The sequence below is a fragment of the Drosophila eugracilis genome, unplaced genomic scaffold (genome assembly GCF_018153835.1).
Source record: "Drosophila eugracilis isolate 14026-0451.02 unplaced genomic scaffold, ASM1815383v1 contig_423, whole genome shotgun sequence".
In the NCBI taxonomy this organism is placed as follows: Eukaryota; Metazoa; Arthropoda; class Insecta; order Diptera; family Drosophilidae; genus Drosophila; species Drosophila eugracilis.
Genome location: NW_024573287.1, coordinates 978,705 through 1,002,150, shown reverse-complemented (window position 1 = coordinate 1,002,150; position 23,446 = coordinate 978,705). Strand labels below are relative to the sequence as shown.

At 37.5% G+C, this 23,446-nt stretch overlaps 1 protein-coding gene and 1 long non-coding RNA gene across 2 annotated transcripts; one reads left to right on the top strand and one right to left on the bottom strand.

The window, feature by feature from the left end:
• Positions 1 to 19,457: 19,457 nt before the first annotated feature.
• LOC108104567 lies at positions 19,458 to 21,067 on the top strand. The gene is made up of 2 exons (XR_001772318.2): positions 19,458 to 20,596; positions 20,653 to 21,067. It is a non-coding gene; the product is annotated as an uncharacterized LOC108104567 (long non-coding RNA).
• Positions 21,068 to 21,323: 256 nt separating this feature from the next.
• On the bottom strand, positions 21,324 to 22,207 carry LOC108105087 (protein CDV3 homolog). Its single transcript, XM_017211908.2, is given in 2 exon segments — positions 21,324 to 22,115; positions 22,118 to 22,207. Coding segments are annotated over 2 exon segments (717 nt in total). The 5' UTR covers positions 22,161 to 22,207; the 3' UTR covers positions 21,324 to 21,441.
• Between the last annotated feature and the right edge of the window lie 1,239 nt (positions 22,208 to 23,446).

Here is a 23,446-nt window from a genome sequence, read left to right as displayed (position 1 = left end):
ACAGAAATCTTGAGAGATTTTTCAAAAGAGCGAATGTGAAATATTGAAAATACCGAATTTTCCCAGCAATATTTTCACTGTCGCGACTGAACTTCACTTACACATTGGGTTGCCTGAGTCATCGTGAAATACTTTCTGACGCTCGGTCATATATCATAAACTTATAATATAATTTTGGTTTTCCCATGGGTGTGTTCTTCGATGAGCTATACAATTTGGCTAATGATATATTTCCGGCTGAAAGTGGCTTGGTGATTTGTTGACTTCGTAGAGCATGCCATGGAAATAAATGTTCACAAGTTGTCTTTTAATTTAAAAACAAAATGTTAGCTAACCAATTTGTACTGCTTTCTAACCCATTTTAGACCCAGCTGTCTATATAAAAAAGAACACCCATAATCTCTGATCACTATTTAATGATTTGTTTATTTTTGTCCGCTATTTTTATGAGTTTGTGTGTGATTATTTAGATTTTATAAACAATTGAAAGTCATTAAATGACCTGAAATTCTTAAGATGCTTTCTTAATAATAATTTGATCGTGCTGAATGGAATGCTACCCAAATTAATTTTTTATTTTGGTTTTAATTATTTTTCCCGGGTGTTCATTTCGATGGTCAAAACATTTCAATGTTTCTTCTCTACACAATTGCTTTATTTTTTGTTGACTATAAACCTGAAATATGCCGCAGCCACCAGAAATTAGTTTTCATCGTGTCCAATGAGAAATGTGCGGGAAAATATTTTTTAAAACAACAGAAAAACGTCAGAAGGTGAAGAAGGTAAAGAGGTTGAGGGGGTGGATGGGTATAGTGTAGGATCGGCATTTCGTCGGTCATTTTCTTTGGGCTAGAAGACTATTTCGCCGGTCTAAAATTAGATCAAGCACACGTAGTTGGATCTGTCGATGCGGCAATGTTGTTAGTGCTCCTGCTGCCTCTGTTGTAGCCCCCAAGATTTAAAAGAGAAACAACAATCGCCATCCGCAGGCAATGAAATTAAATTTAGCCTAATTGAATTGGCTTTTACTTAAATCAAATTGAATGGCTTATTGAAATATGCAATGCTAATGCTTAAAATCGCAACATGGAACACTTTAAAAAGGCTATTTTTAAACTACTAAATCGATGCATATATATATATATATATAATATACTTGATCTAGTTAATTGCGGGGCTGCTTGTTGAACATTTCACTTACATGCTGATCCCTCGGCGTTTCCCTCGCGTGGCAACAATAAAAACACGCTGCGATTTTTATTTGTTGAGGGGCAGTCGTGCGTACCGAAAATCCGAGCCAAAAAGCCAAAGGCAGCATACGTGGCGTTGATATTTTTAAACTTTTTTGGGAGATAGCTTCTCGTTTGCTTAGTACATATTCTAGATTTGGCTGGGTATTCTTCTACATCCCCACCGTTTTTATGCGTTAATTTAATGAATGGTTACTACTTTGCGGCGCTGTTGAATTATAAACATGTTAAGCATTTACTCATTTCCTATATATTTATACATATATATATAGCTGCTCAAAGTGTGCCAGCTCAATATATATTATAGATTTATCTCGCACATTATACATATATATTTTCCATTTATATTCCTTTCACTTTAAGCTCTTTTTTCGACACATAAACCTTTTTAAAACACGTTTTTCACTTAATTAGATTGATATTTGGTGTGATTATTCAAAAATAATTGGGGAAAACTAGAGAAAATTAAAAGTGTTTTTCACCCGTACAGAAAAGTATTTTCTGCGTGCAGCTTAAAAATAAATCTGAACACACACGGTCGCTGGCGCGAGGAACCGAACCAAACCAATTTACGCCAACGATCTGCCGAGAACTGTCAGATTGGTGAGATCTCTGCGGGATCTTCTGCTCGTTGGTGAAATCTTTGGTATTTCTTTAAAAGATCATTTAGGCAATTTTAGGATTTATTTTTAAGTTCGATACACAAATGATTTTTCTTTCAGCGCTATCGATTTCTTTTTACTTGTAAGTCTTAATCATTTTTAACTGCAAACTAAATAAAATTTATAATATTTTGAGATTGTACAAAAATAAATGTTTTTTTATTTATTCAAATACATTAATTAGAAAACTAAAATATACAAAAATTTCAAAAGAATTTGTAGGGTATTCCTTCCCTTCGATATATCCCTACCAAATATATAAAAAGCTTCGCTTCTGCAAATTAACATTGAAAGCTTTTAAGACGCCTACAGAATGTTAAGCAGTAACTTTTATAATATCTAAATTATTTTATTTTATTTAAACTAAAAGGAAACTAATGGGAACTACATTTTAAATACTTTTTAAATAGCTTAATGCAAATTTTAAATTTCCCTTCCACGGTGGTATACAAGTTTTTATAATTACCCACAAAAGCTATAAACAACGCAACAAAACCTAAATTACAAGAATCATAAACAGGCTTACAAACCCAAACACACACGAATAACAAAAATAATATTTATATATGTGATTATGTCGGTGGAACACCGGAGGCAAGAGCAACTTTTGTTTCTGTGTTCGTTTGGCACACGTAGCATATTTACAGGATTCATACTTGGAAGCAAAACTGCACCAACAGGAACAGGAAGATCCGCTCAGATTGTCTTTATGCCATGGATGTGGTATGGAGGATGTGAGCACACACACAGTCCTCTTGGCTACTGCCGGTATAAACAAAAGTACACGTTGTAACGCATATCATTAAGGGCAAACTATAAGGAAGCACTTTATACTCTCTGTATGTCTTTGGATAATTTAAGGCTTCTGTTAAAATCATAAAATATTTAAGTCCTCTTGTAATAATGAATTGGAAAAGCTTGTAAGTCAAACTTCTTGAAAATATTGTGTCACTTTATAAATATGTTTTGTTGGATACTTATTTTATAAAGCTTTGCAAAAAATAGTAATACAGACTTAACAATTATGAAGAATCTTTCCTATATCATTTTCTTATTAGGGGACTACAAAATTCTAAACTGGTTCAGGTTGCCTTAATGTGTTTCTTATAAAACCATCAGTAAATAAAATTTGTTAATGAATATGTTTTTGAGTATTCCTCTTCAATTGAGTTACATGCGATGCTTAATGGTTCAACGGTGCGTATGCAAGTTATTAACTTGCGTGGCTAATTAAAAGTTTTTACAGCTTGTTATCAGGATTTTTTTGCCAAGCAAAAACATATTCAAAAATTTTGCAGTTCTTGCCATTGAAGCCCAGGCACTCTTCCACTCGCAATTGGTAAGATAATTGCATTAAAATAACTGAGAGAGAGAGAGAGAGAGATTCTCGGAGTGCCTCGTCCTCGAGGACTTCATTATAAGTTGCCGTCTGTGGCAGGGAAAACCAACCAAGCAAGTAAACTGGGCAACTATATTTCCTATCTCTCACTGCAGGACGAGCCAGAAAAGCAACAAAATGTTAAAGTTGATAATTTTCTGGACATTTTAACTGTAAAGTGACATTTCATACTTTTGCGACCTTTCTGGTTTTTCGGGGGCCGCCGTTGAGGGCAGTTGGGGAACAATATACATAAACGTTACTGCAGCAAGGACGCCAGCTCACCAACTCACAGGACACTCGATAAAGTTGCCCAGAAGTCAAATCTCAAAGGAAATTAATTTGTGTTGCAATGTGAAAATTGTGCTGAAAATGAGGTTTTTACTGTGTTTTCTTCGTATTAATGTAACAACACTCAAAACTCAAACTGAACTGTCCGGAGAGTGGAACTTTAAAGATGATTTGAATAAGCAAATGTGGCAGAGAAAGTTAATAAAAGTTAATGTGCGTTAGATTTATTCCTAAAAAAAAAGCTAACATGGCTTTATTAAGTCATTTTTATATTATTATTATATTTTTTTTATTACTGACCACCCCCTTTTGACTGCCTTTTGAATCACTCTCAGCAGACATTTATTTATTATGCTGCGACATTCCAGTTTCATATTGGTTACTCTCCCTCGGTTTTCATATTTACACTCGAAATATTTGCACTCATGTCCGGTAATATTGCTTTTATGAAAACAGAAAAAATGGTGAAAGAAGAAATTAAGAAATGTACAAACACAGGAACAAATTGTCCACAGCTTACGCCGTTTCGTTGCTTTTTTTCGTTTGTAAAATATTTAAAAGCAGGAAGTGGATGAAGGAAGAAGAAAGTTCATCCTTGCAAACTGATAAAACGATATGAGCTCTGTCCGGAAAATGTTCCTGTGCCATCTAGAGGGGTAAATGCATTTGTGTCGTAGTTTAGATATTAGAAAAATGATATTGGGTAAATATTTCTTGACTAAAACTATGTTGATTTAATTTGTTTTTAATTTTAGTATTATATTATTTTGTAAGAAAAACCTTTGCAATATTTTTTCTTCTCCTTAACTATGCTTTCTCAATTTTCCATATCATAAATCATCTGTTTATATTTAGCATTCATATCTTTATTGGCCAAGTAATTTTTTGCTTAATAAAGGGCGACATCGTGCAGCGTCTGGACACTAAACACTACACCACAATCACCGAGATTAGCCACACATATTCCGTCTAATAGCGTACCACCCACTACAATAATAGTTTTTATTTCGGTGGCTGCTGCAAGTAGAGCAAGGAGCCAAGAAAATAACACATGAGCCAAAATATATTCCTGGCTAAGTAATGATTATGCAAAAGAAGACTGTCTTAACTTACACGCCTTATGTTTCAGTCAGTAGACGACTAGCTCTTAGTTAAATAAGTAACACTCAATTTGAATTCATATTTAGTATAACTGCAAGAAAGCTAGACTTCCCTGCGTTTAAACTTCAATTATTGACTTTCTGTTTCGAGTTCTGATTTGGTTACTTTAAACCCCAGTTGGGCCGAAATTCATGAGTCGGGCAGGGGCTATATATTGGTAGCCACACGCCATCATCTATGGCACTCCTCTATTCTCTATCCGTTGCGACTTGCACTTTTTTTCTGGGTCCGTTGGATGCGTCACATCTGTCTTTGGCGCTGCCTGGTGTTTCTTTGGCTACTCGTTTTGGCCAGTTCCTTTTGGCCGGAGTTCTCCCCTCGGACTTTTATTGACACTGATAAGTGTGCCCAGAGCATGGCAAAAAGGTAAGCAAAGCTGGCAATTTAAATTGAAATTGTTTGCCGCATCGCAACAGCAGGCAGTAAAACCAAAAAACGACCAAAAGAAAAAATCCAGAGCCAGGCAAAATCGGAGCAAAAAAATAAAATGAAAGAAAGCAAAAAAAGACGACAAAAAAATTAAGTGAGACAAAGTGTTTTGCGACAATGCAGAGAGGACTCTTGCTATAGAGGATAGTCTGTGGGCGGGGAGGGTGTGGCGGCGGAATGCAAACCTGAGATTCGTTTGCAGCAGCTGGTGATCTGGTCGAGTGCGTGTTAATTCCATTTGGGCAGTATTTTTATTGACTAACCACACAGAGGAGTCCATTCCCCATTGAGCGAGTGTCTTGATTGTTTTGTTTAACATGTCCAACAGACGGACTGCGGAGATATACTCGTATTCGAACTCCAACATGGATATGAAGGTACATACATATATATGTAGAAATGGTCTCTTTACGGGGTTCATTTATACGGTCCTTGGGCCATCAACTGCACTCCTGGGCAGGCGGCAGGATAAACACTTGGTCCAACGCACCCATGGGTTAGATTTGATTTTCAAACTAGCAATTATTTCACTCTGACTTTAATTGCAGGCGTTTGCAAAGCTTTATTCTGCCTTGAATGGAATGATTGGTTTTATCATATTCAATACTTTTTCAGTCACAATAATATTATGATAAAATTTCAAAACTTTCTTTACACATTAGCACATAGAACGATTAGAGAGAAGAATGAGAAAGCACAATCCTAAATATTTGCCGAGAAACTTAAATTTTTTCCACCACAATTCCGATTGAACTCTTCTGGCCAGTGCTGTAAAGACCCTTGAGGGCTTCGAAAACTTTGCCAATAAATACATGCATCCCTGCACTCATCCGGGACTTTCACATCCACACCCCCTTGTGTTTCACCTTTCTTGGTGAACAAAAGTTCGAAGCACAAAATAATATCGTACACAACGCATATTTTTTGGTTGTTCTGCAAGGACCTCGCCCTGTCCATGGTGAGTGGTAAAGATACGGAAGTGGAGAAGTTGGAGCCGAAAAGAAAATGGCGCGCGCAAAAAGCGGAAGTGCACATTAGTTGTATGCAAAAAGTTTTCTGTAAAAGGGAAGCACAACTTATGTACAACAGCGCTGGCAAACAAATAGGAATTTGTGGATGGTTTTGCCCTGTCAGCTGAGCAGAAAACTCTCTGCCCAACTAAAGAACTGCCAAAGCAACTGAAAAGGTGCGAACAATTTTTGTGCACACCTGTGCAAAAAATGCTTTCAAAAACTTCCATATTTCTCCCTTGCATAAGTACATGTTATTTTAAAAAATAATATTCCACACTCAAAGTTAGCAGCATTTCAATTTTCGTAGTTGTTCTTGTTGCTGTTGTTGATATTAAATTTTCTAGCTGTCGAGCAAAGTTTAATGTATGCATGTCAAATATATGAATACGGTAGCCTAGTCACGATTTTTAAGTAGAACATCAGGCAAAGCATCCGGGAGCAACAGCAGTATCTAAAATGCAACCATCCTGTCTAGGAATGTTGCCCCGCTCGCTTGTCTGTCCGAAGAATTGCAACAGATTTATTATTTACAAGTCGAGAGGGAGATGGCTTTTGGTGAAACTTTTAAAGGAGAGGCAAAGATATTTATAAATATTTTGTTAGGTGAATAACATCCATTTCAATATTGCGACGAGGTTGTTGCAATTATTAGCTTGTATGAAAAATTGGCATTAGTGTTTTCTCGGATAAATATACAATTAGCGTTTTTCATTTCAATAGCCTTCAATATTTTGATGACAAGTGTTCCTTCAAAAAATGATAAATTTGTAATTTTTTTGTACATCGGGAAATAGTTTTTGACAGTCGGATAGATTTTTGCAAAATAAAATACCAAGAAAATGTGGCAGGATTCGGATGCGACTCGGGTCGGCCCATTTAAATTCACCATCGAAGGGCACTTCATGGGTACCTTTAAAGGTGAAAATTCCACCAGCTGGTCCACCGTCGCATCTGAAATTCCTTGCGACAAGTTTATTATCGTCACCATCATTGCCATTCAACAGCATGCCACGCCCACGCAACAGTTGGTGCTGACATTGCAGGTTGGAGTTTTTGGAGGAAAATCAAATGGAATTTATGGTCTTGGACTTGAGACTCGAGGCAGTGGCAGAGGCAGTTGAAAAGGAGCCGAACCCGCTGTCATCTATTATAGAAACCTATAAATCCTGCCAGACGGCGTAAAAGGGCGGTGGTAATGTCTGTCATTAAATTAACGCTAATTTGTTTAGTGGCGTCTTGGGAGACATTCGGCCAGAAAAGGTCCGCTGAAAAGTGTCCATTGAGTGATATTATCCAGAGGCATACATACGAGTATATATAGTCCCAGACTCTGTGATTTAGAGGCCCATGAAGCTACGCTTAATTCTCGATTAAGGGGCGCTTACGAATGAATCGTTTGAGTGAATTGTAATTGCCAATTGATACACTCATAGCCAAATATCAATCTAAAATGTGTTTTGCAATGCACACTGTTACCTCAGGAAGCCATAATTACGTTGGCTATGTAATCTAATATCCCCATGTGGGAGACTGAATTTTGGGGCGGCACCGTCCATCATTGTCATTGTTAAAGTGCTAATGAATTTTCGGCATGCAAATCTCTGCCATAATGTGTGCCATTACAATGCCCATTGTTGCCGTTCATTTTCTATCATTGGGTCAGCTAAGCGACATTCTTCATTTTGAAATTTATTATGGGTTATTTGGCAATATGTTCAATGATAATTAGATGGACACTAATCAATCAACTGAAAATTGTTTGAAATTTATTATGTAAAAGAAATATATCATTCCTATTCATAAGTTAAGAAATAGATATGATTAAAAATGTGGTAAAATTGTATAATATTACTTATACATTGCATTAAATTAAAGTCATTTTGTTTAGTTCGTTCTGTAAAAGTTACATAAAAGTAAGTCCGCGTAAGCCAAAGCCAATGTTTAAAGACAAGCCAATTATTTATGTTTTTAACAACCAGGCGTAACCGCAAAGTACTTGTAAATACTCATACCGTTGGCCTTCGCTTTCTCTCTCTGCAATGCCAATTTTATTGTTATTTACAATAACAGCCAGTTATATGTATATATATATTTATTTTTTGAGAACCGCGATGCATCGCCTACACCTATTCGCATATGGGTGTACGGATTGGCTAAAGCCACGTTGGTTCTGTATGAAATTACAATTTACGCTGCGTACAAAACAATTTTCCAGCGCCTCAGATAGACCAGGAAAAACAATGCGGCAGCCGTTGCTTCCGAAAAGGCAGTGAATGAAAATTTATGTTGGATGCGTGACCGTAAATGCTGTGTGCGTGATAAATCAATTTTCATTGCACACACCACGATTCTGTAATTCTGTGCAATTTTGAGTTGGTGGCATAGTGGGCGGCTACATGCATCTCATATGCAATTTTAAGTATTTATGCAATCGAGGAGTAAAGTTTTGCATTTGGATTTTTGCCCCATCCATCCAACCCGGTGAAGGAAATATTTGCGGGATTTCGGTAATTGTAATTGTGTAATGCATTCAATTGACAATTGGCTTGCGAGATTGACATCAACCACCCGAAATTCCCCCAATCCTCCTATATAATACACAAACTCTGGGCGTAAATGTCTGATTATTTTGTGATTTATGCATTCCAATTTGAACCCTACACGGATGTGTGTCTGTGCAAACTGGGAGAATGGCCCATTTCAATTTCCACTCAGGTTAATTTCAATTAAAAGTTGCATTTGTGTATTAATTAGCACGAAACACGGACATACGAAAATGAAGATTTATATCGCTTGAGCTAATTATGTCACACCAAGTAATCAATGTACATCTGCAATCGAAGAATCAAAAGCAATCCGAATTTGCTAATTTAATGGTTATTTACATAAAAATTTTACAATTTCCAATGTTAAACTTTCTGACTAGCTAATAACCTATTACCTTGCCAACTTCTAGCTCAGCTCATATTTGAACTTCTAACTTATGACCCGTTTTAAATGTTTCAAAATAACAAATGAATTAATTATAATTAATTGCCCTTGAAGACGAACAATATTTATAATCTTGTGGGTCTATTTTTTCTGTAACTTACCCTAAACGAGCTGAAAGTGAGTTGGCCTTAAAACACAGAGCCACTGGAGCCCCGACGTGTGACCTCAATCCCCCCAGAAACTCCTCCCCCATTTGCCACTCTTGACTTTTAATGCCCCAGCTATAAATGTCAAGTCCCACGGGGACGACACGCCCTCCGCCCATCTCCCCACTCGAAGCTTCTACCAAAAGGAAATGACAAAGGGAGGGCGGAAAAAAAGAAGAACAAACCACAGCAGTGCACAAAGCAACAAACAAAAAAAAGAAAAACAACAACAGGATGACAAACTCACACATATGTGTGAGCCCAGGACAAACAGGCAAGTAAACATTAAGAAATTTGTAGGAAGCGAATGCGTTTTATTTAATTTTTATTACCGTCGACGTTGCTCTGGGCCAATTTGCGAGATTGTGTGTGTGAGCTGGGGTGTGGCCAAATGGGGGTCTGTGTTTGAGTAATAAAGCATTTAAGAATTATGGCCCAGGCAAGCAACAAGCTTCGAAACAATTAGCTTGGCGGCCCCACAAAAGTATGCTACAAATAAGTAAGAAGTTCTTTTTGATGAAAAAGATCGAAATCCATATACTCTGGGTGTAAACTGTTGATATTATGGCATTTAATAATAAGTACACAGTTTATATAAAGTTGGGTTAAGATAACTTAATATAACTGCAGAGAATTGAATTGCTTAATTTAATTTTGGAAAAATTAGCATTTTTCTATGTTCTACAAGAACCGTCAACCATTTTCCGTAAATATATACCTGCATATATTACATACTTATAGACCATCATACCACGCAGTGTATGAGCTTATGTGTGTGAAGTTTGCTCTCATATTTGAGCTAACCAAGTGAAAGAAATTGAGATGGTCGACGTGATGCCATTAAAGTTGTACAATCGTGACCGGGGCCACATAACCATGTATACGCCCAAGCCAAATATCGTTCCGCCATCTTATGATTAATGCTTTAATGAGCCACAAACAACGAGGGCGAGGAAAGAATGTTGGCCATTTGGGGACATAGGGGGAAGTGGAAAGTTGTCTGCGCAACAACGACAACAGCAGACTAACCGCACAGGATGCAGATGCAGCGCTGATGGTGGGAAATCCTGCCAAAGTTTTGCAGCAATAACAACAAGTGCCAAACGCACGTCTACCCCACACATATCCAACCAGTGTTGTCCGTCTTTAGATTAGGAAAACTAGCTAAAGTTAGCGGTTGAAAAAATTTGATAAGCGTGGGTTTATATATATTAAATATTTATTTAAATTTCTTTTAAAATTTCATTATATAAAATATTTCGTAATAATAAATTTATTATTAACTAAAATGAGGAACAGAAAACACACCAACTTATTCACTGGTCGTCACAGGGTTGCATGTCGGCCAGTGTGACCGTTGCAATGATGAAATTTAAAGGCCAAAACTTTGCCGTGTCCTTTGGTCATTTCAGTTCGTCCGTTAGTTATGCAACTGAAGTTTTCTGGCCAACACAAAAGGCTGTAGTAGCAACAACTATTCCGGCAGCAACAATGTCCTTTCCCGGACATTGGGGGGCGTATACGTGTTGTTTTGGTTTTTGGTAATGTTCAAGCGTTTCGTTTGTCTGCTTGCTTATAATTAAGCCTAATGTGCGCTTCGTCGACATTTTAAGCATCTAACATTGTTGTGGCTGGTTTTTCCTAGTAATTGGCAACGGCGGCGTTGGAATCTCTCCATTTTTCCCAGGATTTAGCTGCGGACTGGGGGCCGTTGCCTTCCAACAATTATCGCGGACAAGTTTAAAGCTTTCGCTGAACTAACAAACTTTTTGAACAGAAAAAATCATTACAGTAGCTCGATTAATATGTTTCTGTAAATGAAAACAGTAAAATAGTTTAGTTGGCATTTTAAATACTAATGGTATAAGCTCTTCGAAAGAGCTATAAGAGCTATTAGCTAAAGCTAATATATATAAGTCAAATATTAAACAAACAAATTCACATCTCCCTAAAACAATACACTTATATGCAATTTTAAAATTCTTCTCATCTTTGAAATCCTTTCTACTTCTCCCAATGGCCCTTATTTAATATTTACTTTTTAACACAGGGAGACTCGCGCCACTTCCTCTTAAATTGGTTATTGAATAATGCCGGCAAACGTGACGTGCCTTGCATATTAAAAAACATTTATTTTTCTTCTCATTTTGTCAATAAAAACGAGTCAGCTTTGAACCATGTCGGGCGCATAAAAATTAAACGCCAGACCAGCGAAATCGAGCAGAAAAAATATGGGTAAAATATTGGCAAAAATGTATTTAAGGTTAGTCATAAACGGAAATCAAGTGAAAAGGTCAAAAATGCGCGGGCCTCGCAATTTGCCAGGCGCTCATAAAAATCCGAAGCGCAGAGCTTTATACCCAACCCCATACCTACCCACTACCGACTACCCATCGTGCCCTTCATCATGCAGTGTTAATTTATTTGTCGGTTGATTACAGCGCGCTTCCGGCAGCCTGACGACGGCAAAAGCAAATTAATTTTTATGTCTCTTTGTTGCGGGGCAAAGCAGCAAAAACACATTTTGAGTAATGCAATGGGAGACCCAAAAACGGAAGTGTATTAATTTCCGACCAGAGACAGGAGCCAGGATGTATAAACACGTTAGGGATGTATAGGGACATCAAGGTGAAGGTTGATCTGTTTTCAAGCTGAGTTTTGACAATTACAAAATTGTATATTTTGTATTTTGTAATTAGAGAAATCTAAGGTATTCGATATGATAAAAATGTATATTAAATAGTTAAAGCAATTCAAAATACAAAAAAATATGTGCATATGGAAAACCATCTCGCAATTAAATGCGAATTTTAATTGAATTCTATTAATTTTTATTGAACAGATTAAATTGATACGACCAATCAAGCTGGCAAAGAAACCAGTGTGGACTAGAAACAGTTGGCTCTGATTTATCATAATAAATTCATGCTGGCATTTGGAAAATGTATTCGTGTTTAATTTGAATCATATTAGGTGTGCAGCTATATAAATTCTCGGCTTAGGATTTTACTGGGGACTTAAAATTTAAACATTGCTAAGCATTAAATCCTTCCATCTGACACATTTGCCATTTTGCCGACTAATGCCAAGGCAAACAATGGAAAGGCGAATGCATTTATCGTTGTCGTTCTCTTTAGCTGCTTAGCCAATTATCAGTTTCGCATTTCATTGTCTAATCACGGCGGTGGCCTTCTCGTATGTCAGAAAGTCGGAGAGTCGGAAAGGAAGCCAACTCGGGCGGAATAAACCCCGGCTGAGTCGCCGGCCTTGTGGCAAAAGTCGGTCAGTTGTCAGATGGCTTTTGCGGTCGGCTGGGGGTGTGGAGTGTTGGCTTTTGCGTGGGGAATGCATTTGCAATTAATTGCCATAATTAATTAGGTTTAAGCGAAACACTATACCGCCCTGGAAATGGACATACCTGTGCCGAAGGAGACACAAGGACCTGGTGCATACAACGTGATGTCGTGTCCTTATCGGATTGCGTGCTCTGGTTAAGACGATTGAGGCCGGAATGTTGGTCGGCTGGATGGTCGACTGTCTGGTTCGAAGAATAGCGAGGCTCATCAATTTCAATGATATGGACGCCATCCCAGGACATTGTAATTAATCCTTAAAGCCCACGACTTGACTTTAAATTCAATTAAGCTTTAATCAATTGCCAGGCAACTGCATCAGCTATAGCTACGGCAACATATCCGGTTGCACTCGTCCTCATTCTCCATACCGAACATCATAACGACAGCCACAAATAACCGCAGGATAACTTCATTTGCATGAGCCGAGGAAACTATGGGTTGGGCTTTTTCGAGGGTTTGGTGTTCACTTGATGTCCAGGACGAACGGCTGGATGAAGGCGGGCGTGATCGAGTGGGCGGGTCTGGCTTTTGTGCGTGGCCACAGCAATGTAAAAATTGCAACGACGTACATTTGGGAATCCCACATATAATATACATTTCCCCCATATACAATGTATAGTAAGTGCACTATACACTTGTATGCATATGCGCACTTTTATTATGTCGCCCGCCTGTTTTCGCATTAAAGAATTTTATTTTCTGTTGTATCTACCGGCTCCCGTACTGGATCTGTTGTTCTCTACTTGTAATACATGCATGGGAAGCTTCTTACATTAACAGATATGTAGTTAACAAAAAGTGTGTAAATATTTTACACTTGCACCGAAGGTGTGCAAATACTCTACGAAAAAAGCTAAAAAGAAAGTTACATGGGAAAGAAATTAGCAAAAATATTTTAAATATTTTCAATTCCAAAGTTATAAAACACAAAATCGTCATAAAAAAAAGGTCAACTTAATAACATTTTTTTATTATTAAAACCGATTTATATCACGAATAATTAAAGAACACCATATATTTAAGCAACAAATTGAAAATGATTTTAGCTTTGATTTATTTGTTAATTTCTTAATGCAGTTTGATACAGCTTTTAATTTATTACCCCAAATTACCCCACGAATCTTTAATCTGGCTCTCTGCACTGCACTTATTTTCATAATATACGATCCAACTCAATCGCCCGTACAATACCCATGCCACGTACTCATTTTGCGGTGAGTTTCTTCATTTATGTGTTGTCATAGCAATGCAATAAACCGCTTGCCGTATGAATAAATAAAGGCAAATTAAATAAAAATTGTAAAGTTTCGCAATAACGAAAGTGCATAATTGTCGTAAAATGTCTCTTCGGCGGAATGTTTGTACTGCCTCACTGTTTTACTCTGCAGCATTCCTGTGGACCTCATAATTTATCCAATATTCTGCTTGGGACACTTAAAAAATATCCGGTCAATATTCGGGGTTGTCGAGGGTCAAGTCGATTTGCATGGAAAAGTCATTAACACGGCTAAATGGCGGGTCGAGAAGGGGTTGAAAATTTGCATTTGTTCACCGTAAACCTTTGTAAAACACCCCAAAGAAAATGTCAAGTAAAGAAATCGTTTCGACAACGATTTAAAGCCAAAAAAGGGAGAGTGGGATCGGGGCTTAAAGCACATTTGCCAGTCGGACAGGATGACACATCATTATCGGCATAAACAACAACTTTATTGGCATCATCAACGGCAGGCAGCCGGAGATGATTGCAGATTGGTAGTCTCGAATGGAGGAGCTGCATTTGGCAACCCTATCGGCCCCCTATTATCCGGGCCACCAATACCGACGACGTCGACCCTTATGGTCTGGCTAGGCCGGGGCAGCACCACCTGCACAATGGCCTATCTGCCTTCCTGCTGATAGATTGCTGTGGACGTCTGGGACGCCATGCAACATTACACTGATAATATTTGCCACGCCCCCTGTAAACGGTGGTCTCTGCCATACATATCTCCGCCCAGCCACAGCTCGAAAATGGGGGTCCGATCTGGTTTGGGCTTAAAGATTGCGGTGGTTCGTTGGCCATTAGGTGGTGCGGTGGTTCGGTTAAAGTTTAATTAAGTTCGGTGGGTAAATGTTGCTTTTTGTCTTGCAGGCGTGGGATAATATTTTACTAAAAATGGTTCTTTAATGAACTTAATATATTAATATTTAAAAAAACAGTAAAATTATATTTAAAGCAACCAGAAATAGGATAATTTAAAATAGATTTATTAACCGTTTTGGCAAAAGTAAATCCGATATCGAAGGAAAGGTAATGTCTGAGTACCACCATTATCGAATTAACTTTCCAAAGCAGCTTACCTTTTTATTTAACCAAAAAAAGAAGGAAAAAGTAAGGTTCTTTAGCAAACATTTATCAAACCATAAGACCTGGGTTATTTTTTCCAATCCTCTGAGTCATGGCCAGCAAGTTTTGTTATCCGCAAAACGAAGGACAACAATCATGGGCTACAAGTAATGGACATCCTTTCTAACTAGTGCAAAAAAGTTATCCTTCTTGTCGAAGGACAAGCTTGTCCATTAGTACTAGATGCCCTTGTACACTTTTTCTATGCCTGTTTTGACTTTTTACCAATAATTTTTGCAATTTATGCTGGATATTGTTTTTTTGCATTATGCTGCATTTTGTTCCCCTGGCTGTCTCTGACTTTCACTTGAGCATGTCTCTTTGTCTGGCTTTCACATCGTCCTTTCTTCGCTTGATGTGATAATCTAGCCTTGTGCCATGTGAATAATGAAGCCCCGGATTTTAGGGCAAAAGCAGTGTAAGAATTTTTTCTATCTTTTGCAGCAGGGTTTTTTCGTTTTTTCAATGCCCCAGAAGCCAGGGAAAAGCCGTGCTGACGAGAGTTAAATAATAATTTTAAAAACGTTGAAAAGTCAAACCAAAAAATTGTTTATTATTTGTAAAATAATTCACATGCGAAAAATGTTGAGAGAGTTGACAGAAAAGCACATTCACTTTAGCCATTTGCATTTCAGAAAATATTTAAGCTACACAATTGATTTAAAGGACAATGTATTTAGCAAATTACATTTTGCATTCTCAACATATTTTCAATTAAATTAAAATAAAACATTTTCCAATTTATTTATTCCCGTTTGCAATCGCTTACAATCGACGTAATGCATTTTTTCGTAATGCATGAACATTTTTAACTATGAACCCTCTTCATACATGAAAGAACAATAACGAAAACACATGCTATTTAATTAAATGCAATAATTTTTTGGGCCGCCTAGCAGGACGCCTTTTGCATTGAAAATGCAAATAAATGCACTTTTCATATGAAATTAACAATTTTGTGTGTGAGCCTGAAGGGATTGAGAGGCAATTGGGTGATAAATGTTTTCACTGAAATAACAGAAAGAGCAAACTTTAAAGGCAAACCTTGCAGATACTGAAGGCAGCAGTCTGGCATGCAGATAATTTTAAATAAATTAATATCACAAGTGAGGTTTATGAGTTCTGATAGAAGGTGTGATGTTCTTTAAAAAATAATCATTATTAAAAACCAATAAATATATTTTTAGTCCATTTAACCTTTATAAAAACCTTAATTTTTTGTAGAGAATAATTTCCATATACAACATTTTGCTACATTAAACTTATAATCTATTAGGTATGTTTTTTAAAATATTTTTTCTTAGTTAAACTCACTTTACCTCTTTCTTAGGGTGCTTTCGATGTTGAAACACTTTGTGCTTCACATAAGACAAAGCCGCAACAGTTTACAATAATTTGCATACAATTAAAAAAATGAAATAAAATGAAACCGCCGACAGGCAACGAACCATTCTCAGACAATTAACTCAAAATGACTCTTGCTCTTTCCGTTCGGTCGCTGAAAGGCTTTTGTTCCATTCAGAAGCAGTTACGGTATTTTAACTTAACACATTTAATAAAAGCTGTCATTTAATATAAAACACATTTGATTCAAAATATAAACATTAATTGAAATAAAAAAGTTTTTCAAAATAGGGGGCTGCCCTTTACTGTAGCATTTTCATTTATTTATGCTGCAGCCAACAATCAACTGACCAAACTCAGACTGGCTGGTCAAAATTTTAGAACAAACAAAGAGCATGTTGAAAATATTTACATATGAACTTTCATTTGACTTACAATTTTGGTTGCTGTTGTTTTTACAGTTGCTCATGAATAATATGTTTGCTAGTTAGGAGATGGTTACACAGCTAAAAGCTGTAGTTTGCTATCGTTGGTAAACTCTGGTCACTGTTTGAATGGAAGCAACTGACAGCAAGATCTGGTCCCATAATTAGTGTCAATCTCAAGGCCCAGTATCCCGTTGCAACCATCCCGTAGGATCCTTTAACCCTGAGCATATGTTCTATCTCTGAAGACTTTGCCCACTTAAGTATGCAACACAAAATACTCGTACGCTAGATGCGTACCAAAAGGACCCAAAAGTAGGGCTTCTTGTTTGCGCTAGTGTTGGCATTGTGCTTGTGTAAGCCGTCTGTGCTATTTACTTGGCCAAAACGTGCGTAAAGTTTTAATTATAAACTTTTTCCACCTCTTCTTAAGCGCTACTTGTCCACTCTTAAAAAGTTCCATCCCAAACTTGAATTTAACGACACTTTAAAGGGGCAATTTATTAGATTTATTGGGATAGGTGCCTACATCTGGTCTAGTAATTAAAATTAAGATTAATTGCATGTTTTATGCGCATATTTTACAACAGCCTCAACTGGTCAATAGCCCAAAAATTTAAATTCACTGAATGCAAACTCTTGAAACCGTTTTGTTTACATATTGCATGGCAAAACCTTTTTGTATAATTGCAAATTTCTGGGCAGTGGAGAAAATCAATTTCATTTGCTGATGGGCAACAAAAAATTCATTTCATTTCGATGTGTGTTTATATTGATGGAGAAGAGTGCAAATGAGATCAAATATGGAATATCAAGGGTCAATTGCTGAGTGGAACCTCAATGGGGAATAAATAAAATTAGTCAACAAATGATAGAAAGCTATTTGGGCATTAGTTTAAATTAATTATTGGTGATTTTTGGATTACGAATAATTATGTCATTTATTTATATATAAATCTGGTTTGACATATGTATATTAAGTAGGTTATACTTTAATGGCAATCATTTTATTTTATATTTTTAGAGCTTAAATTTGCTTCTGCATTAAGGATGATTTTTCTGGAAAAGTCAAATTAATTATGCACTTAGAAGGATATAGCATTAGACTTTGAATGAATTCTCTTTCATTGGTAATATGGTAGATATATACGCGATTTCTAATCTGTTGAAGCCTGAACAATGCACAATGCAGAGTCAGTACACACAAATGCTCATTTAACCGGGAACGGATGATTGGCTATAGACAAACTTCATTTGGGCGAATAATTGCCGGCAGCACTCTCTATAAGTCGTCCACAAACGTCTTTACATCGCCGGGGTTTTTGTGCACTGACTGATTGATTCAGTGAAGTGATTGAGCAGTTGTTTGGCTGTGCACTTCAGCAAAACATTCAATGCATAACTACAATGGGCATAAGTTATGCTTCGCTGCAGACATCCCAACAGAAAAGACGGAGAGAGAGGAAGAAGAAAAAGGCGGAGTTCACTTGACTCGCTCTAATTCCCTCACAACGATAATCATGTTGTTGAGCTGGTTCTCGTATTGGCGTATACGAGTATAAAGCATTCTGATCCACCGACAGAATCAGACAGCATCCATTATGTCTGGCTGCCAGTTCTTCGTCAATATATCCGCATCGCTGAATTAATGAGGCAGTAAAGTGACCACAGACAGATGTACTTTGATGGTTTCATACATATACAACTATGAGATGCCCGTTTACAATTTTTGTTTCAAACTTTAGGCTATAAATGCTCTGAATAACCAATTATATAATTTCCCTGATATAAATAAGGTTAGTATAATATGAAATATAGGAATATTTTGTGTTGTTTTTGATTTATTTAATAATTTGCCTATATAAAACTAGTTTGGGGACCTGTTGCATTCATAATGAAATGGAAACAAATGCAATAAATTATAATTTCACCTTAAATTTATTGGGTAATTATGCAACATTAAGTTTATTAGAAATTTTAATGGAGTTTTCTTCCTCTCTTAAGCTGTACCTAACAAATGAATAAATCAAAAACATAAGCAACGGAACAAAAAACTTATCGCCCCCAAAACTTCCGCTGCACGGACGCTTATAAAATGGGGGACATTGAACTTCTCAGCCGGCTGAAAAGGGCATTTCTCAAAAACCGTAAAAATAACAGCAAAGAAGCCGGAAAAAATAACACACAAAAAAGCCACATCAACACGAAACATTAAGCTTCACAGTCACAACATATTCGACTGGCTGATACTTTTCCTTTAAAGTCGCCACACAGAGTTCAAATCGAATGGGAGCGCACGCGCCTGCAAGTATGCAATGCTGTAATACGAGACCAGCACGCGATGGAGATGATGTTGGGATATGGCCAGGGATAGGGGTATTTGACGGGGTATTTGGTGCTTCTGAATCGGAACAGAAAATAAGTTTAACCAGCAGGGAGGCCACCAAGGCAGTCGGCTATTTACGAAGAGCGGAAGTTCTTTAATTTAATGTTGGTAAAAGATAAGAAGCTAATCCGATCGAATTTTTGTTGGGTTTTCTTTATATTTAATTCGATAAGCAGACATACTAAGTTGCTTTTTACAGTTTAAAAATAAATCTTTAAATACATTCATTAAATCTATCAAAGTTGAAGCATGAGCAAGAAATTTAAAGGGTTGCAGGTACAACTCTCATACTTTCTGAAATTTAAACTGTTTAAATTTGATTAGCCAAATCTCTTCATTGAATTCTCTACAAATTAGGGAACATATATCCCCATGATTTTAAGCTATAACGTGGAAAATGTTGAAGTAATCGACTCAATTAGCTATTGTATAAGCACTTTCCACACTCCCGCACCAACCGAACAAACACAAAACTCAATTAGATGCCATAACTAAATAATCACAAACACATTTACGCCAACAAGAGCTCTTTTCAGTTGGAGCCTGGTTGCCGACCAAGAAACGTGGCAGAAAAGCCAAAAACAAAAAAAAAATATACAGAAACCGGGTCAACAACAGGAACAACATGAGCAACAATTTTGAAACAATGAAATGACGACAACGACAGAAGCGGCAAGGCATGCCTGGAAAATTGCTTGAAATGCTCAGAAGCCAGAAAGAAAGGGGCGGCGGAGCGGTGGGAAAAGTGGGTGGACTCCGCCGAGGGGAGAACAGCATTCCAACATGTGACGCACGTGACAAAACTTGTCAAGTGACTTTACTTCACTTTGACTGCGAATCCCGGCTCTGTTGTCCGTAAACAAGAAGACGGAATCCCGGCTGAGAAGAAAAATAGGTTTGTGCGCATTGCCCCACACAAAATGCTTAAGAAAACTCTGCTCTCGGTAAAACAATAAAGGAGAGGCAAAAAGGAAAAATCAGTCGCGGGCTTTTCCGACTTGTTGCGCCTTTGGCTAAATTATGACATCGAGAGTTTGAGGGAATGAGAAGCCCTTAGAGGGGAACAGAAGTACCATTTTAAGAGGAGCAATGAAGTGGAATTCCATTGGACTTACAGATATTCGTGAGCAGCTTTAACCGTGCGTTTTGTTAGAAATAAGTTAGTTTAACTTTTAGCTTGGAGAAATCTAATTAAAGTGTGCCATGAAAAATGAACAAAGAAGGCCATGAAATTAAAGTCCAAAATTTAAAACCTGGATTACCCGGAGAGCGGGGGTAAGACTCATTCTCGTTTCGGCCCTCTAACCAAAAACATCTTTTTGGACAACTACCAAATCTTTTTTTGGAATTAAAATCCTACTTCCGTAAACAGGCTAATGTGAGTGGTAAAAAAAATAAAAACTAATAAAAAATATTATAAATCAGTATATACAGAACAAGATGTGCAATCCAGGAATATGCTCTATGCCCGGCACTTGCTGTGGACCGACTGGTGGTCTGGGTCCCTGTATGCTCTGCGGACCCTATAATGGCCAGTGGTTCCGGTCGATCAACCACTGTTGTGGTCCCTGTGGGCCATATGGCTGCTGCTCCTGCTACGGACCCTACGGCGGACATTGTTAGCCTGGTTAGAAGGAAAGTAGGATTTAATCATCCACAATTCAAGAAAACTCTGAACAATCCAACAATGAAACCTTCCAGTGAGGATGCAAGTTGACGAAGTGGATCCAAAAATTTGTTTTGTGATAAAATTTGTTAGAATACATCTCGGTGAAACCTAGCGAGGGAATCTCAGTTTAAAGCAATACCAATAATGTAAAAATAAATTCTTCGTATATTTTTTGCAAAATGCCTTAATTATTAATTATTGTTGAAGTGCCGCTTCCCTTGCAAACAAATTAGTCCCGAAATTTCACGTCCAACTTTCTGACCAAATTTAAAAGGTTTTTGCCTAGTCCGCCGGGTGCATTTAAGGCTAAAACCGATTTGTTTGTAAATATTTGGCTCGTTTACAGCTAACGACACATCGGGGACCAGTCGTGTAATGCTAATGGGCCTGTTGAGTGCAAATTTGTTTACGAGTAAAACACCACAAAACAGAGGGATAGTAGATTGCTTTCTTTTTTATTGGAGCGAGACATCGCTCCAGACTGCACACATTAACAATTGATCTCAGCAAACTTTGAACAGCAACGGTAACTTAAAAGTTCGTAAATTTATCGGTTACTTGGTGCGTTTGAATATTTTGGAACCACTCAAGGTGGGAAAATATTCAGAACTATTGAGATCGGGAGCTTGACCTTTTTCCAAGACCTTGGATTGAGTTTTCGGCAGACGGCTCTTAACCTGAAGGTTTTGATTGAAGTCACCTTGGCTCTGGCGCAGAGCAGGAGGAATATAGATTTGGCTCTTAGTCTTTGTTGGCTCCTCCTTTTTGTCCGACTGCTCTCCGCCCTTCCGATTCTTGGATGTTTGGACCTCAAGATGGACCTCCATCTTTTGCCAGGGACAAAAAGTATTTGCCATACCATCATTATGAGCCTGACCCACGTCTATACCATCGCCTCCTGTATCTAGCTGCTCCAGTTCCTGAACTTTGACCTCGCCACCTATGGAGCTAAGACTCATCTGGATGCTACGTCTCGAGCTAGTGTACTGCTTGCAATTCTCCTCAGTAAAATCACGCCATTCATCCTCCACGTCATCAGTTTCATCAGATAAACGAATTCCAAATTCGGGTGACTTCATGGCCGATCCTGGAAATCCGCTTGAACCCTCTATATGAGTAACGGCTTCCATAATATCATCGGGATCGGCATTTGATGACAACTTTGCGGATTCCTCCAGCGTTTTGTAGAGCTCATCGGTGGCCAAGAAATTTGATTTTTTTTTTTTGACTTTTTAGTGTCCTTCTTGGCAAAGAAATCATCAAGATTGGACATATTGAATGAATTCTGTTCAGCTTGTTTTTTTTTTTGAAAAAAATCACAATTTCGTATTGATCTTTATGAAGCCAAAATTTGTTTGCGAATGAGTTTTAATTCTAATCTTTGCGGAAGCATGTGCAGTATAAGTCAATGACTACTATTTACTTATTACATAGCTATAAATGTAGTTTTAAAATGTATCTTGATGTCTTTATTATTATTATTATTATTATTGTATATAAACATATTATTTAAATATAAGTTTTAAGTTAAAAGCTTTTAAGTAACTTTTAATCCTTCCGATCTAGGTATGACTTATAACCCTTTGCGGTTTATGTACCCATGTCCTAACAGAAAACAACATTCTACTGTACTTATGTAATAAATCCGTTAAAGATATTTACGTTGAGGCTTCCGAAGGTTGGCTCTATTTTTACATCACAGCCATTGCAATATAATCTGGGCGCTCAAAAGGCGTAATAACATAATTTGAGACATGGACTGTGGGACTGTGCAGTGGTTACGGTGGGCAATGGTATCTGCTATCTGGTGGCATATGCCACTAATTAGAATTATGTGCGCGTAATGCCCTGGCCACGCCTCTTTTGTGCAGCCAGTGAACACGCCCACTTGTCTCTGTGTGTTTTGTGTGTAGAAAAAAAAGAGAGATAGAGAGCCTTTTTACGCCAGTGTGCCGTGTCACGAGTAGTCACATATGTTCATTATGTTTGCCAGCCGACAAGTGGAAGTGGAAAGTGGGCTATGGAGGAGGAAGGTTCTACTCGAATCCTCGACGTCTGCTTGAGTAATTACCAGAAACAGGAACGCAACGTGAATGCATGCAGTGGCGGGATGTGGGAGTGCAGGTCGTCCTTGTCGTCATGGCAAAAGCTTTTTATGAAATGACGATGACATAAAACAAATGCGCTGGTCAAAAGACATCAAAACTACATATATGGAACACAACTACAACGCCGCGTATCTACTTAAATTTATTATTTAATTAATGCTGCCAGATGAGTGTTCGTCTGTGTGGGCACTATGTTACTGTATTTAAGATACAGAAGGACTATTTTTATTTAAGCCAGACAATCCTTTTTCTAATGTTTGTAGTGTTTGAATTCTCTAAAAAAGTGTATTTAAAATCACTCTTCCTCAAACTGTAATATTTTGGTTTACCTTCAACTAAAGTTCCCAATAAAACTCTTTGTTAGCCCTGTAGATATTTTACCTTTTCTATGTATATTGCTAATCAGTTACAGGGGTACAAAATCGCACCTGGTGTTGTCAGTATTTAATTA